This window comes from Schistocerca nitens, chromosome 5 (assembly GCF_023898315.1).
Source record: "Schistocerca nitens isolate TAMUIC-IGC-003100 chromosome 5, iqSchNite1.1, whole genome shotgun sequence".
Lineage (NCBI taxonomy): Eukaryota > Metazoa > Arthropoda > Insecta > Orthoptera > Acrididae > Schistocerca > Schistocerca nitens.
The window spans coordinates 192,837,174-192,854,152 of record NC_064618.1 but is presented as its reverse complement, the minus strand read 5'-3'; the positions used below and the strand labels follow the sequence as shown (position 1 = coordinate 192,854,152).

At 41.2% G+C, this 16,979-nt stretch overlaps 1 protein-coding gene across 1 annotated transcript in view; it reads left to right on the top strand.

The window, feature by feature from the left end:
- Positions 1 to 16,979, top strand: part of LOC126260339 (synaptogenesis protein syg-2-like) — a 138,695-nt gene that overhangs the window by 39,023 nt on the left and 82,693 nt on the right. The window contains exon 7 of the mRNA XM_049957664.1: positions 14,771 to 14,915. Within this exon, the coding sequence (XP_049813621.1) occupies positions 14,771 to 14,915 (145 nt within the window). The remainder of the gene's footprint in view (positions 1 to 14,770; positions 14,916 to 16,979) is intronic.

Sequence of the window (16,979 nt, the reverse complement as noted above, 5' to 3'; positions counted from 1 at the left end):
ATTTCAAACATATTGCACCATTTTACATCGTCGAACGTCTTTTCTCTGTCAAGAAATACCACAAACTTGTTCGAATCAAAACCAAAGTCGACCTTTGACTAATAACCTAAACATATGGCACAACATATAAGTAGTTGAAGTCAATGGAATTAAGGTGCACATTATCCGATGTAACTTCTGAAGAGAGAACATTTGATCAAATCCCGTCGCTCTGAATTCATGCATTCCTTTGGTTATCCGTACAATAGGAGCCAGCCTAACCTCTACGAAGTGTGCTGTCCGAATGCGGCAACTATAAATTTGTCATCTTGAGACGCACGGTGATTGATTGTCTTCAAAATAATTTATTATCCGGAACAGTCACACTGATTTCAGTATAAATACCGCTAACTGCAACCTCACACGTTATCAAAATTAGTTTATTACGTTAACTTGTTTTCGAAACTGTTCAGGGTCATCTTCAGACGGAACGGATTTCCATCTGTGATTTCCATATCATGGCGGTTAATGCCTTGCGACAGTATGGGTGCCTTTGTAATTGATATCCACCCGGCAGTTTCCATTGCGATTGACAACTAGCCATAGATCACTCAATTTTCATGTGAAGACAAATACACACCGACTGCCAAGATAGATTTACAGTTTCAAAGGAAATAGTCGGTTTCGGTGGCGTTGGCAATTCTCAGCACTGTCAATGAGGTTTCCGCAGAGATGAGACTAAACCACGACATATGTCTTAAGAGGACAGCTGATGGTGGTCCAATCTGATTCTTTCAAGTTATTACGATTGTATCGGACAATAGATTTCATTTGTAAGTTTGCAGGGTGAAAATTATTTGTTCACAGAACTGTTATTGCCAGCAGTGTCAGCTGACTTTGATAGAAACCGCTAAAATTTAGAAGAAACGTCAGATTGTAAAAGGACTCTGTGAAAGTACTCTCTGGCAGTACTGCTTTCGACGGCTCTAACGGCAGTGGGACGCTTTCCTCAGCAGACGCGCACTTCAGCTATCTGCAGGTTGCCCGCTCGCTTTCTTCCTTCCCTTTATCCCTTAGCGCAGACACACGAACAAAGCCCGTATTTCGACAGAAAAGCACGCGGCCCACTTCTCAACTAAAAGCTTCCTTTTGAGACAGAGCCAGAAGAGGCGCACAGAAGGCGACCAGACAGTGCCGTGGCAGCTGCACACGGAGTGACCGTGTCCCTTCCTCACTTTGCGTTTTCAACTTCTCTTGCCGATGCTACAAAAGTTTCAGTTCTACGTCCCTTATTAAAAAGTGTATTACTGCCAACGAATTCATTAAATAATAACAAGGATCTTCAAGACACAATAATAAACGAGTTCTTTCACCGTAAGTAGCTCGTCCTTCAGTCTCTCCGGACACTGGTTGCTACTAAGTCACTTGATAAAGTTTTCCGCCGGTGGGTAGCACTGTATTAGAATTAATATTCCAATTACTAAGTATTCCATGAATACACTATTAAGTAACCCGACGTAAATTTTCAACTACTATATGATTAACTCTTGTAAAAACTTGGTAGTGAATATCTGCAAAAAGTTTATAGGCAGCCATAACAGAGGTTGCAAACACCTGTTACATGTTATCTCTAATGGACAGTGCAGTGTGAGTAAATACACATCATTGAGACCTTTTTTGAGTCCTGAAAATTTCTCTGGTCGTTACAAGGACTACCTTTGAAAATTACGTGCTGTCTTCTTTGATTTATGTTAGCTAAGCAAACAAAAAAAAAATGTGCTTTACCTGTAACTGATTACAGCCATTTTCTCAGCAAGCTCTAATGAAATGAACTCTGACTAAATTTATGAGGCGAACAGTTACCCTTTGCAGGAGCGAAAATTAAGGGGCTACAAAGATGTAATTCTTAGCGTAACGATGGTCGCCGTCTACAATCATCCGTTCAATACACATTTTTGTATACTCTGAAACGGTCCTGAACTTTAAGTTCTTAGCAACAAAATGAGATTTAATCTGAAAATTAGGTGCATATGCTGGCTCCACTGCTACGTTTACACTGTCCAGGCACGTTAATGTCACCATCTGTCTAAGCCTGCATGGTCACTGGACCGCTGCGAGATGTTCTCTAGGAGTCAATAAGGCTCTGGAAGGTATTGAAGGGGATAATGAGCCAGTGCCAATGACTGCAGCCCTCGGTTTCTGGGTTGAGGATCCACGGTGCGTACAGCCCGATCGAGCTGGTCCCACAGATTGATTGTCGATTGGGTTTACATGCGGAATACTGGGTGGCCAGAGGAGTGCGGTAAACTTACCCTTCACAAAGTGAAGAGACCGCACAGAAATACAATCTAAAAACATTCTACGCTCTGTTTTGTCGCCTTCATGGCAAGCCGTCCTGGGATTACATTTCAGCAAGATAATATCCGCCTGCACACAGCGAGAGTTTCTGCTTCTGTCCTTCGTTCTTTCCTTGGCCAACCATGTCGCCAGATCTCTCCCCAACTGACACCGTTTGGAATATCATTGGCAGGGCACTCCAGTCACTTTGGGAGTTTTACGATCTAAAGTGCCAATTGGACAGAATATGGCACGACGTCCATAAGGAGGATATCCAACAACTCTGTCAACTCAATCAGTTCGAAGCCGAAAAACTGCTCGAATAAGGGCCAGAGGTAACCAACGCATTATTGACTTGCTTAGTTTGTAATGCTCCGTCTCTTGAGTAAACCATACATTATTCCTGAAACTGTACTCATTTATTTATCTGGGTATGCACATCATATCTGCCGATTTCCGTCCCATTTGCACGATTCCTTCGTTTTTTTCTTCTTTTTGTCATCCAGTGTATTCTTGTGCAGTCTCTTCTCCTAACTGTTTCTCAAAGATTCTGGTCTGCCGCTGTGTGTGCCATTCGTTACTATTCACAAAATTAAGGAGAATAAAGCCATTCCTATGAGTCGCCACTGGAAGTTACCAATTGGTTATTCGTTACTTGTAATCACTATAAAGCTCACGTGTAAAACTGAAATGAATTTAAAGTTACACTTTTCTCAAAGTGAGTGTTCCGCAAACGGAATATTAGAAATCTGACTGGTGAGTGTAATTCTTCTTAAGCCTATAATATCAAAAACGACAAGCGCAAAACTGTTAAGGCCAGAAGAACCCAAAGTAACTGCTGTCTGACAAATTCGAACGAATACAAAATCACAAATCTGACAATAATCTTATAATATGTATTTCTGTTAATATGAAAGAATTCTTGTACATACGATCATGAACAAGTTATTGAGCGCCAGAAAAGGGAATGCATCTTCACGAACGTGGCGCTTTAAGGGAATGAAACCCGGCTGCTCAACCACCTTTCCGTTCCGATCTGAATCTGTTCTCACTACTGCAAAAACTGCTTTACTGGTACCACCGACTCCCAGTTGAAATAAAGAGTAGTGTCATGCATGCCTTGCCTGCCGTTGTGGCCGAGAGGTTCTAGGCACTTCAGTCTGGAACCGCGCGACCGCAACGGTCGCAGGTTCGAATCCTACCTCGGGCATGTATGTGTGTGATGTCCTTAGGTTAGTTAGGTTTAAGTAGTTCTAAGTTGTAGGAGACTGATGACCTCAGATGTGAAGTCCCATAGTGCTCTGAGCCATTTGAACCGTATATGCCTTTTTGGACTGGGATGTGTATTTGAAGACTTGAGTTCTGTCATCCAATAAGACGCATCAGAATGTCCTGTAGTCAATTTCAGACCTTAATAATTAAATGGAAAAACAAAGCATAGAGCCATTTAAAATGCTTAAACAGGTATAACCTCCGCGACTGAATGACCAACAGGGTTTTTAAGGAGTAATTTAGCTGATATCGACAGACATTACTTAATACAATATATTCAGTAGTTGATCTAGGACTTGTAGACTATGTAGTTTTGGAAAACAAATTTTGACTGATTGAGAACAATAGCGAACAGTGAAGACAAACGTTGACAACAAAATCTTAACACCATCAGGACTCGTGGTGTTGAATGAGCTCCCATTCACCCAAACACTGGTAGAACCACCGAAATTCTCAACGATCGATGTGTTATTCTGAAAGAAACCCACGCTTGTTTAGGAAGAGCATTCACTCTACATAACTAATAATTTCTCAGAAGTTACAAGCACGCTTTCCGACGCTACATACAAACGTGACCCGGAAGGCCGTGTCTTGGTAGGGTCTCAGTGGCTGAAAGTGAAGAGCAAAACGCTGTGGTCAATGAAACCCCTAGAGAGGTCGTCAAATTGCGGCTCACGGGCTGCATGTGGATCGAACCCAGTGTTTGTGTTGATCGCATTGCTCAGCCGTATTTTATAATAATGTGTTTCTAGCAACTAACAGTGGGATCCTAAGATGTCAAGTGATGTTAAGAGCTTCTTAAAAGAGTAGTTTTGTGCTTAGTAACATACAAAGATACTTAGAGATACAAAAATATTTTAAGATGTGCTTAATTTAATTTGACGTTGGTGAATTCGGTCGTGAGCTAGGTAAAGGTTGCTTCTTACGTCAGGGGCAGAGCGTATGTACGCGGCCACTACGGGATTAACAGTAGTGAGAGGGGTAATATTTTATTGTTGAGCTTCCAATGCTGACAATCACCCAGCGTGGGCAACTGGCGTCGACCACCTAGTATTGTAAAAATGTCAAACGGAAGTAACATGTATTCGTGGCTGTGCAGTATAGAGAAGGCCGTCTTCAAATGTGGTACATGTTTGGAGCAAGTAATATGAAATTAAGTTAAGGCTGTTGTTATAAAGTGCAACGAGTAAAAGGAAAATATCAAAAATATTTTCTAAACATTTGTGTTCGTGTCTCATATTGCAATTACTGTTATTAATTAATACAACGCTCTAATATATGCACTGTAACTTACCACTGAATAGTAAGATCGCTCTGGGAAGGTGAGGTAACGTGGCCAGAACGGGTAAAGTGGCCGATGCAAAAAAAAAGGCTATAAGCACTATGGGTCTTAACATCTGAGGTCATCAGTCCCCTATACTTAGAAACTACTTAAACCTAACTAACCTAAGGACATCACACACATCCATGCCCGAGGCAGGATTCGAATCTGCGACCGTAGCAGCAGCGCGGTTCCGGACTGAAGCGCCTAGAACCGCTCGGCCACAGCGGCCGGCTGGACGTTTTTTTTCCCTGAACAGTTCTGCTGCCTGCCGAGAACTGGTTACACTAGTTCTGATATACACTGCTAGTATTGTCAGTGAGAGTGATACAGGAAGTTTCTTCAGTTATTTTTTAGAAAAAACGTTTTTGTTTATGGGCCGTTTGATATAAATCATTGATTTTATTCTCTTTATGTCACTTGTTTAGGGAGTATTAAGTTTACAATATCTATGTCTAAACAGTGCCTTTTCGTGGCTTTTGGTCTACAAATGTAGGTCCTTGTACTTTACTTCAGCCTCATTGTTTCTTCTGTGCATCACTGTTGCCAACATTGCGTGCGGTGGGAAAAGTGGCCACACTACTCGTTAGGAAAATAAATATTTTAATATCGGCCAGAAATATTTTAAATCCTTTTGGAAAGTAATTCCAGTAAGAGTTACTTACTTCCAAAAAACAGACATAATACAACAGGTAAAACTGACTTTCAAACCCACTTACTTACAAAACTATCTTCTATCCCTTTGTGACAAATTTGAATTTGAATTAATTAAATTATATTACTTAAAATCATCACTGTTCTGCCTTATTTGGCCTAATGCAAAAGTCTGATTGAAATCGGTTTGCTGGAGCCACGTAGTATTATCTCAGATACTAGGAACAAGCGATGTGGCGCAGTGGTTAGCACAATGGACTCCCATTCCTGAGGACGACGGTTCAAGCCCGCTTACGGCCATCAAGGTTTAGGTTTTCCGTGATTTCCCCAGATGGGTCCAGGCAAATTCCGGGATGGTTGCTTTGAAAGCGCACGGCCGATTTCCGTCCCTATCCTTGACAAAATTCGAGCTTGCGCTCCATCTGTAATGACCTCGATGTGGACAGGATGTTAAACCCAGTCTTTCTTCCTTCCTTCAGACACTAGGGTGTGAAGATGCTTAGAAAACGAGCTCGGAAATCAGAAACACAAACATGAGACCTGTTGCGACGGCATGGGACCACAGAATCCGCTTAGGTACGAAAAATTGATCATCGGCAAGCCTTCAGAAAAATGCCTGTAGTTTCTATATATTATTTTGCTTTTTGACTTTAAAATAACTGGTGTAATACCCTATAACACGAAGATTCAAAATGTGTAAGTGGTAAGCCTCTATCAACAACAATGGTTCAGTGAAAATTGAATTTCTCTTTGGGTGGCCACCATTCTCCCCAACCCCCTCCCCACGCTTCAGTGCGTCCCGAGATGTCTCCCTACAGCGCCAATATTGGCTCTTAAGCTAAGAAATTTTGACAAACATTACTCTATTACGACTGTGGCTTACCTCCTCCTGACCGCGGCGAGCCGAGGATGTAACCATTGCAAGGCTAAGAGTGGAACATTGCACATGACTATCTCTTGCCGCGGGAGGACTTACCAGTTTATCAAAGATGTGGAACAAGGATGTCGACACAAATTTTAACTGTTTTCTGTGACGACCTGAGAGTAGACCTAAGTTTATAATGGATCTGCTCGCTATTTCAAACGACGACGAGACGAGTGTGGCAAATATTTTAAGGTTTAGTGTTGCCAGAGCTCCTTCTCAAAGTAATATGTTGGAGAGTGGCTGGGTGACACATCGTATCTAAGTAGTCGAGCAGCCACAGTAAAATGCACCCTATGAGTATCTCTACTCGTATTTTATAAATGTTATTGCCTGCAGTTATTCTACTTAGTTTTATCTGTATTTTATGTATTGCCTTTTACGATTTTCACTATACCAGTGTGGTAGTTCACAATTCTTAACTGTAGACACAGCTCGGTGTTTGAATTTATTATTGTTTTAGTAGATTTTAACCACCATCGTCTACATTTATTTCATGCAAGAGGGCTGGTGACCTCGCCATATCAACTTCTAAAACACTAAACAGCAACGAATCGACCAAGCGGACTCTGAGTGGAAAGTTGCCTAAAAGCCACAGAACGCAAAAAATCCGCTCCTCTCCAAAATGGTTTAGACCAGTTCCTAGAAACAATGTGAATACACCACTAGTACGTATATGCGTTGCAGTATCCACAGGTACGGAGAAAAAGACCACATGAATGCTCGCTAAGCAACTCGGTAAGCACTCCTACGTTAAACAAGTGACGCAGGTATAGAAGGTAAAAACTAACGTAAGATAAAATAGGCCATCGGCTAGCCAACAGCTGAAATAATTAATTTGGCTAAAAGCAGCCTGGTTTTCAGAAAGAAAACAGCGTTTAGAATTTGCACACTAAATACGTAATTTCTATTGCCGGTGTAAGTGTGCCTTTACATTTCTTATGCCTTGGAGTTGAAACGATATTTTACTTCTTGATTGGAAAGATACCACCACAAGTCATACCCTATCATCGAATTGGAAAGAAAAGTGTTTTGTGAGATTAAGCTTAATAAGGATGACACTTCCTTATGCCGCGCGGGGTAGCCGACCGGTCAGGGGCGCCTTGTCACGGTCCGTGCGGCTTCTCCCCGTCGGAGGTTCGAGTCCTCCCTCGGGCATGGGTATGTGTTGTCCTTAGCGTAAGTTAGTTTAAGTTTGATTAAGTAAGATTAGGGACCGATGACCTCAGCAGTTTGGTCCCATAAGACCTCACCACAAATTTCCAAACACCTGCTTATCTTTCATTTTTATCATTACGAAACAATACTCATGATTATACAGAGCAGTATTTAACTGTTATCAATTCTACTAATTGATATCCAGCTCCATTTGTTGCTCTTAACTGATACAAGACACAGTAGTTATAAAGAAAAGTTTTATCGCAGTAATTTCAATTTATTTTCACATGTTCCTTTTTAGACCTGAACCGTTACATATACCTCGTCGGTTCTGAAAACTCTTTGATACTAGAAACATAAGCAACAGTATTAACTGGAAAGCATCTTGGTCTCTCAAATGAAATGTAAATGTGCTTCTTTATAGATCGACCCTTTGCTGCGCATGATTGGTTTTCTTCACTTTTTGTTACCTGGACGTGTTATGTAAATCTACACTCCATCTATTGCTCGTATCAACTTATTTTGGCAAAAGTATAGCCGAGTTATAAATGTTTTCGTTATTGCGTAAAATATTACCTTAATCTTTATTTGTGCTCTCTATTTTCAGCTTAATTTCCTCAAAAATAATTGTTTCTCGATCAACAAAACGATGGTTTCCTACTTGCTCTACCGTTAACGTGTTATCAGTGTACCAAACAGATCCGTCTCGTGAAAATAAAGTATTACACTGCACAAATTACAAAGAACTACGACAGTAGACAAGAAGTTTTTCTATTAGCTTAGGCCTGAAACAGTAATGTCAGGACATTATCGATATCTATAGTTTTACAGAAATAAAACGAAACACTTGCATGAGAGAACAGATGTGCTGAAACATTACAGCAGAGAAAAGCGTTGGTGATTTCCAGGAAACAGACCCATAAAGGAATATTACGTAGCAAATACACAATGAAATATGAATATGAACATCCAACAAGTTCCTACTTTCCTGTTCCTATGGCAATTTTAATGGTTGCTAATTTAACTAACTGGACATTAACCATTAACAGATTTTCCTACTGCATCATTTGAAGAAGGGTTACCGTCAAGTCAGCTACAAGATTGTAGGACTTTTTGTTTTGTTTTGTTTTGTTTAGAGAGAATCCGTGTTCCCTCGCAGCGAGTGTAATACTGCAGGCTGCCTCTTAAACGACCCATTTAAAGCACAACAACATAGAACGAAATTAAAGCAGTGCCGTTTACGACAATTAAGACTAAAGTGGAAATCGCTTGAATTCTTTCGACCGACCAGTTCACCGCTCGTGCGAGATAGTACCGTGGTAAGACGTATAAGATTTTTGTATGAAACACAGACGCCTTACTCTGTTATCTAATGTAGGCACTTAAAAATCGTTTCCTATTGTAAAGCTATTTCCCCAACTCTACCTTTGCTTCTCTCAAACGGCGCGAATTCGTTTGCAACGTGCGTTGGTTAGCAAATGAATCAGTTATTTTGAATACGGAAATAGGTGTTACTTTCAGGGCTAAGCAGTAAGGAATTTCATTTCGCTAACTACTAACTAATTACCACTCCAAAAGACCCTTTTTGTGTATTAAATACATTCAGTTTTACTATCAACAGGTTGCCACGCAGTTTTAAAATGGAACCTTCTCGAAGATTTTTGGCTTCCTACTTTTTGAACATTTTGTGATACGCTCTACATCTCTGTACTTTTATGTGAGAAATTCTGGGGTTCTGTGTGAAGAAGCATTCCGTTACATAATCATGTGAATTGGACAGAATGAAGGTAGTTCCAGTAACGTAAAAACGTTGGTAGTTCCGATGCACAGCATTTACTTACTTTCCCTATAAATTTAATCTGGAAATAGTAAACGAAGCACCCGATGTACATTATTTATACTACCTCTACCTTCACTATCGCATTTTTCCGCTGTAGAGGAAAGAAAGCAAGTCAACGCGCTACACGTTGTTAACCTAATCATAACGCGGTGTACTATACAGTAGTTATATGATAAGCTTATAAAACGACAATAAGAAATTAAATAAATAACGGCACCGATATTAGATAGGTCTTAGATTCGACGCAATATTACATTCAAGTTACATTCATCTACAGGAGAACCATCACAGTATTTCTTATTAATAACGGCACCGATATTCGATAGGTCTTAGATTCGACGCAATATTACATTAAAGTGACATTCATCTACAGGAGAACCATCACAGTATTTCTTAATATTTGTATCGTGCGTATATCCAACAATATTAAAAAAAAATCTGTGATTTGGCATCCGCTTACTTTTGACTTAGCAGTATATGGATATTATTTTGTGATTTTTACCTCATTTAGTTATTTGTAATCACGAGGTCACAAACTATTGGAGAAAAAACGATTTCAGCTATTAAATTTCAGTGAGTGTTAAGTGATGAGCGGAAAAAACTACGTATAATTTTTAACTTACGTTTTCTCTTCTTTTCCATCTAGATGATAGACATACTTATTTCACTGATATATGAAGAGCAGGAAATATTTCGTTATGAAGAAAAACAGGTGCTAACCGGGAATCACATATGTTGCTCGAAAAATTCTCGTGAAAATCTGCAGAAACTTAAGAGGTAAGTTTTAAACAATCGAGTAGCAGAAAGTATTACATTTTCCTAGTGAATGTAATTTCAGTCTAGGTTTGTGAATGAATTGAAAAGTTTTTTAGCATATCGAACACACCATGTCGTTAACGGAGAGAATTCTTCAGATGGAGTATCTTCGGTCATATCCAAAGGGAATGATAGGAACTGCTACTGTTCATAATACAGATACAGCGTCTAGTCCATAACACCAGAAGCCACATGACGCTGATGCTGCTATTGCATACATACTAACCTCATCGATAGAAAACTGGAGCGAAATGCAGGGAGATCAGGAGAGGATCAACGTCTTTTGGATGGATTCGTAGTTAACCCTCATCATAACCCAGTGTATTGTATTAAGCATAAATAGGTGGTTTATTCGCTGTTCAGATTAAATGACAGTTTCAGGGACAGATATGGTTTTATATATATAGACTGAAGGCCTGGAATGGAACCCAGGTCACTTGCTTGTAGGACAGATGCTTTAGCCACTAAGCCACTGAGACACAGGTGTTCACACCACTGCACGAATTACCATAACATGCCTCCCTCCTCGATCCAAATTCTCATGCCACAACAGTCCACTTTAAATTCCACCTTACTCACGAACAGAACTGTCGAGGCTCTCCAAGTTCTATAATAGTACCTCAGTGTAGAACGCAAATGGGGGTTCCAGCCTGAAACCCAGGAGCAGGTACTTATAGAAATGAGGCAGTTTCAAAGACTTTATTGGTTTCATACAGCTGTGATTTCATTTGTATAAGTACCTGCACCTTAGTTTCAGGCTGGATGCCCCATTTAAGTTCAATGCTGAGGTGCTGTTCCAGAACATGGGGAGACTCGGCAATCCTGCTCGTGTATAAGTTTAGAGTAGACTGCGGCGGCACTGAGATTTGGATCTAGTAGGGAGGCGTGAACCGCTGTGCCAAGGTGGCTTAGTGGCTAACGCTCCTGCCTAGTAACTAGGAGACCCAGGTTCGATACCCATCCTTGGTACAAATTTTCACTAGCCGCTTCAGTCTATGTACATAAAATCATTACTCTTTATTGTGTGATTATACGCTTGCCGGAAAAATACTGGATACAGTCACACCTATAGTTGCCTGGTAGTATACGTACGAAGCAATTTAAATTAGAACGAACATATTACACTGTTTACAGGAAAGGTAGATGCCAGACTGATGTTCATCAGAAGAACCCTCAGGATGTTTAATGCACTCGATGAAGAGAAGCTTACAAAAATCGCGTTCGCTCTATTCTCGAGTACAACTCCCGTGTCTAAGCTGGTCAAATTCATAGAGCAAACTCAGAAGATCCAACAATAATGCATTTAGTTCTCTCGAAGACTTCACAGAAATGCTCATCCAATACAGCAGCAGATGCTACAAGAAAGGCGATGTTCATCTTGGCGTGGGTTACTGTCGAAATTCCAAGAGAAGATTTAACAAACATATTCCATCGACTTGCATATTATATTTCACGACAATAGTATGAAGGTAAAATTGGATATATCGTGCTTACACAAACGATTACCAAAAGTCGATCTTCCCGAGCCCCATTCGCGCCTGGAAGAAGAAATAAGGTGGTGGCTGAATATAGGTGCAAATTAAAATACAACATGCTTGTGAGCTCACGATGAGCTTCAGCAGAGAAAACGCTAGCTCGGTTAGTGTCGTAGCAGGTATAGTATTCAGTAGAGAAAGAAGGTAATCCGGGTGTGCTGCAATAGTAGCAGTAAACAGACTTAGGTGTTGTAATCGGTGGCTTAACCATTAATAGTAGAAGTATTTTTGGGGAAGGCAAGTAGTACTTTAAGTTAGCTGTAATAGTAAATGTAATTTCCAATAGACATGAAAACATTAACTACTGTTAGTAGAATATGACTACAAGTGACCGTAACCTATCTTCAAATTTTAGGTGACAGGCTACAACGTAGCAATAAGTAAATATATCGATGTCATAACTGTTGAACATTCACAATCAAAGTTGCAATTGTAATATGTTATAATGTTCCAAGGCATCATGACTGCATCCTGTACAGATGTTCTACATTTAAAACAGGGTCGGAGAATTTAACAGAAATTGACCTGAGAGATCACCGCTCCTGAAATTTTCTTGAAATGTTCGATGCATGTAGAAAATTGGATCCAATACGTTTTAAACTTCGACGATAAAATTACCAAGAATTTAGCAACGCTCATACATCGGAGAAAAATAGCCTTGCGACATGATTTTCGTGTCTTATTATAAAGACATAATAAAATAATAAAAAATAATAATAATACAATTTAGAAATAAATACGCTTTTTGCCGACGAATATATAATCAAATGGTTCAAATGGCTCTGAGCACTATGGGACTTCTGAGGTCATCAGTCCCCTAGAACTTAGAACTACTTAAACCTAACTAACCTAAGGACATCACACACATCCATGCCCTAGGCAGGATTCGAACCTGCGACCGTAGCGGTCGCACGGTTCCAGACTGCAGCGCGTAGAACCCCTCGGCCACTTCGGCCGGCCCAACATATAATCCTACAGGACACTGAAGATAAGCTAGAAATTGCGGTAGGTGGATTAAACGACCTAAGCCTCAATTGTAATCTAACGATGTCAACAACAAAAACAACAATGTCCTATCTAGTAAAATATCCGATGAGGACCAAGATAAAGAACACTATGGTAATATAAATGGTGTCCCATTTCCAGTATCTAGGATGTGACATAACTTTCGAAGAAGAAGAGATAGGTATAAACAAGAAAATTAGCACCTATCAACATATTATATGTGGCATGATAAGAAGAACATTGAAGAGTAAAATGAGAAGAGAAACCCAAACTCAATTATGTGTGAAGCAGGAATTTGGACATTAAGATTAAAACACCTAACACGAATTGAAATATCAGAAATGAAGTTCCTTATATCAGTGAAAGGTTGCATAAGAAAAGGGAGAATAAGTAATTAAGAAATAACGAAAGAACTGGGGGACCAGCCTGAGAATCCCTCGACAAGCCATGGAATACAATCCTATTGGAACAAGGAGTGCGGGAAGACCGAGGGAGGACATTGTGACAGAAACAGATGACAAAGCCAAATCCTGGCTTGGCAGAAGAAGAAAAAGAAGAATACATACATTTCTTACAAATATTTTTTTCACGCTTTACTCTAGGTACGCCAGTCAACATTTAGTGAAGAAGACAAACTTCGTTTGTTCCACCTGAGTTATTTCTTTACGGAATCGATTTTAGTTTGTTCATACATTATGAAACATTTCATGCCAGTTACTGCATATGCCTAATAGGACTTTGGAATTATGTATCTGACATACACGATGACTTTCATGACACGCTTGTAAATTGCTTAGCAGCCCTAAAACAGATGTGAAAATAAACAGACCGTGCACAATCTAAGAATTAATTCAAAAACTAAATTCGTGTTCTACATTACTTAGCCCTTGCAAAAATTTAATTTGTGTAAACCTTTGTTTTTATTCCCTTTTCTTTTCTCCCTCCTTTTTCTCCTCCTCCTCGTCATCCCTGTCCTTGTCCTCCTTCTTTCTCCCCCCCCCTCTCTCTCTCTCTCTCTCTGTGTGTGTGTGTGTGTGTGTGTGTGTGTGTGTCTGCGGTTTTAGCACACATATTAATTATTTCTCTATAATAAATAGTCCAAAGTATTTCAGAGAACCTCTCTTGAAGCACTTAAAACAGAAACGAATTGCCAATAAAGTAGTGTTCTTCGCTTGGTAGCTACAGTTGTAGTGCATCAAGGGTCACCAACACAAGTAAGGACTAGTTTCAGACACTCAGACACGTAATTTAGCTTGCGGAGCTTCCCAGGATGTGGATGGGAGCAACGACTCTTCTTTGTCTGCTGTAATATTGGGAGTTAACCGGGATATGTTAAGAACCGTACTACTGAAAATTTGTGGAGGACGCTTCTGAACCTATTGTGGAGTATTTAATTGTTCTACAGACGAGTTTACTATTTTATCAAAATAGCAGGAGGTGAGGCCCATTGTTTGACAAAGCCGGGAGAAAGAATAAATCCGACTTCAACAGACAATAGATAATTAAATAATGAATGCCAGATCAGCATTTCAGCAGCTAATTCCTTATCTTTAGTTTAAATCGCTGATAGACCATATGTTTAAATTCTATTTTGTAGCCTCCACATGATATGTAATTAATATCAACAAATATTTCAGGTCCCTGAAAGGATTCATGTAGTCCCACACTGCAATAAGCTTCAAATAGCACTAATCCTTAATGCCTTGTATGTGGACTGAAAGACGATGAATATCTTTTTTTTTTAAATAGCATTCGAGTTCTCACTATTACGACAGTGTTACATCATTGTTACTGTCATTTGTTCTGTTGTCTGAAGCCTCGCCCTTCATTGGCCGAACCCTCTGTGGCGTCTTCATCCAAAAATGAGCAGTATAGAAGCAGCTATGTTGTAGAAAACTAGATATATCAGTGAGCGACGCTGATTTTCATAGGTGTCACTGGATGGCAGCGAGACCACATCGACGCTGACGTGGACGCCGTCGCAGGCGGATCACGACCAGCTGTTGCGCTGCCTGGCGTCGAACCCGCGCCTCAACGTGCCGGCCATGGAGGACACCCTGGTGCTGAACGTGCACTGTGAGTACCACACTCCTTAACTGATGTCTAAGGCAAAGATCTTACGCTTTTTTAAAAAATGAATACGTTCCACGGTTTCGTTATTTGTTTTCTGAAGTCTAAAGCTATATCTGTTGCTCTTTTACAAGTGTACAAAATGGTTCAAATGGCTCTGAGCACTATGGGACTTAACTTCTAAGGTCATCGTCATCAGTCCCTTAGAACGCAGAACTACTTAAACTTAACTACCCTAAGGACATCACACACATCCATGCCCGAGGCAGGATTCGAATCGGCGACCGTAGCAGTCGCGCGGTTCCAGACTGTAGCGCCTTTAACCGCTTGGCCACCACGGCCGGCCACAAGTGTACAAGTCTGTTTTAATAAGCAGAAGACTGTTTTTCTCCAACGGATGTATTGTGACGTGACACTCAAGTTGACAGTGAAAGGTTTCCAGGACAACATACGAGAGTTGTCGCTTCAGAGTCTGTTAAAAAGACCAGGTTGGACATAAAAAGTAGTGCCACTCTGATCAGTCAATAGTATCTCTCTGGGCCTGCGGTTTTAAATAGGACCACAGAAGGGCAATCGTCTTTACTGTTAATTGTGTCCAAGCAAGAGTATCGGTTTAATTGCAACTGCCAGTAGACAATTACGTCTGGAGCCTAGATCATGGCGTATAAATACAGTAGTTCGTGAGGAAGTGACAGCACAGGGGGGAAGGGTTCATAGCGACGAGTTCACCGTGATCTAGAGGTACCATCTTTGTCTAGTAATGAAAACGTCCTCCGCCCCGGGACCGATCCGCGCCACTGCTTAAACGTGAGATAAAAATCATCAGTAATGGCGGCCGACGACTTTCAGCGTAAGAAGTCAACCTTGGCCTTGTCAAAGAGGGCGGAGGAGCGGACAGAAGTTCAGGGCACTCTCGTGTCCTTGGGATGGAAAACTGCCAATAAAAGGCCGAAGAATCACCAGTGACAAACTGCTTGAGGATGCAGAAGGCAAAGCAAACCACTGCATTAAATATATTTAACGAGTATCCACGGGACACGTGGCCTGTAAATGAAAAAGTGTCATGATGATCTCTCCATTGGCAAAAAGATTCTGGACTAATATCCCATTCGCGTCTCCGTGAGGGGACAGCCAAGGGAATAGGGGGTGGGGGAGAGGGTGAGGGGTGATCATAAGAAAGACATTGAGTAATCAACGAAGGGTAACATTTTACGAATGTGAGCGTTGAATGTCAGAAGCTTAAATGTGGAGGGAAGCTAGGAAATCTCAAAAGAGATGTGGTAAGGCTCAGTCTAGACAGAGTGGGGGCCAGTTAAGTGAAATGAAAAGCAGACAATGATTTCTGGTCAGATGAGTATCGGGTAGTACCTACAGTAGCATAAAAAATGGGAGTAGAATTCGTTATGAATAAGAAGGTAGGACAGAGAGTGTGTTACTGTGAACAGTTCAATGATAGGTTTGTCATCATCAGAATCGAGAGGGGGCCCACAGTGACAACGATATTCAGGGATACATGACGACGTCGCAAGCTGAAGATGAAGAGATAGAGAAAGTATGTGAAGATACTGGAAGGGTAATACACTCCTGGAAATGGAAAAAAGAACAAATTGACACCGGTGTGTCAGACCCACCATACTTGCTCCGGACACTGCGAGAGGGCTGTACAAGCAATGATCACACGCACGGCACAGCGGACACACCAGGAACCGCGGTGTTGGCCGTCGAATGGCGCTAGCTGCGCAGCATTTGTGCACCGCCGCCGTCAGTGTCAGCCAGTTTGCCGTGGCATACGGAGCTCCATCGCAGTCTTTAACACTGGTAGCATGCCGCGACAGCGTGGACGTGAACCGTATGTGCAGTTGACGGACTTTGAGCGAGGGCGTATAGTTGGCATGCGGGAGGCCGGGTGGACGTACCGCCGAATTGATCAACACGTGGGGCGTGAGGTCTCCACAGTACATCGATGTTGTCGCCAGTGGTCGGCGGAAGGTGCACGTGCCCGTCGACCTGGGACCGGACCGCAGCGACGCACGGATGCACGCCAAGACCGTAGGATCCTACGCAGTGCCG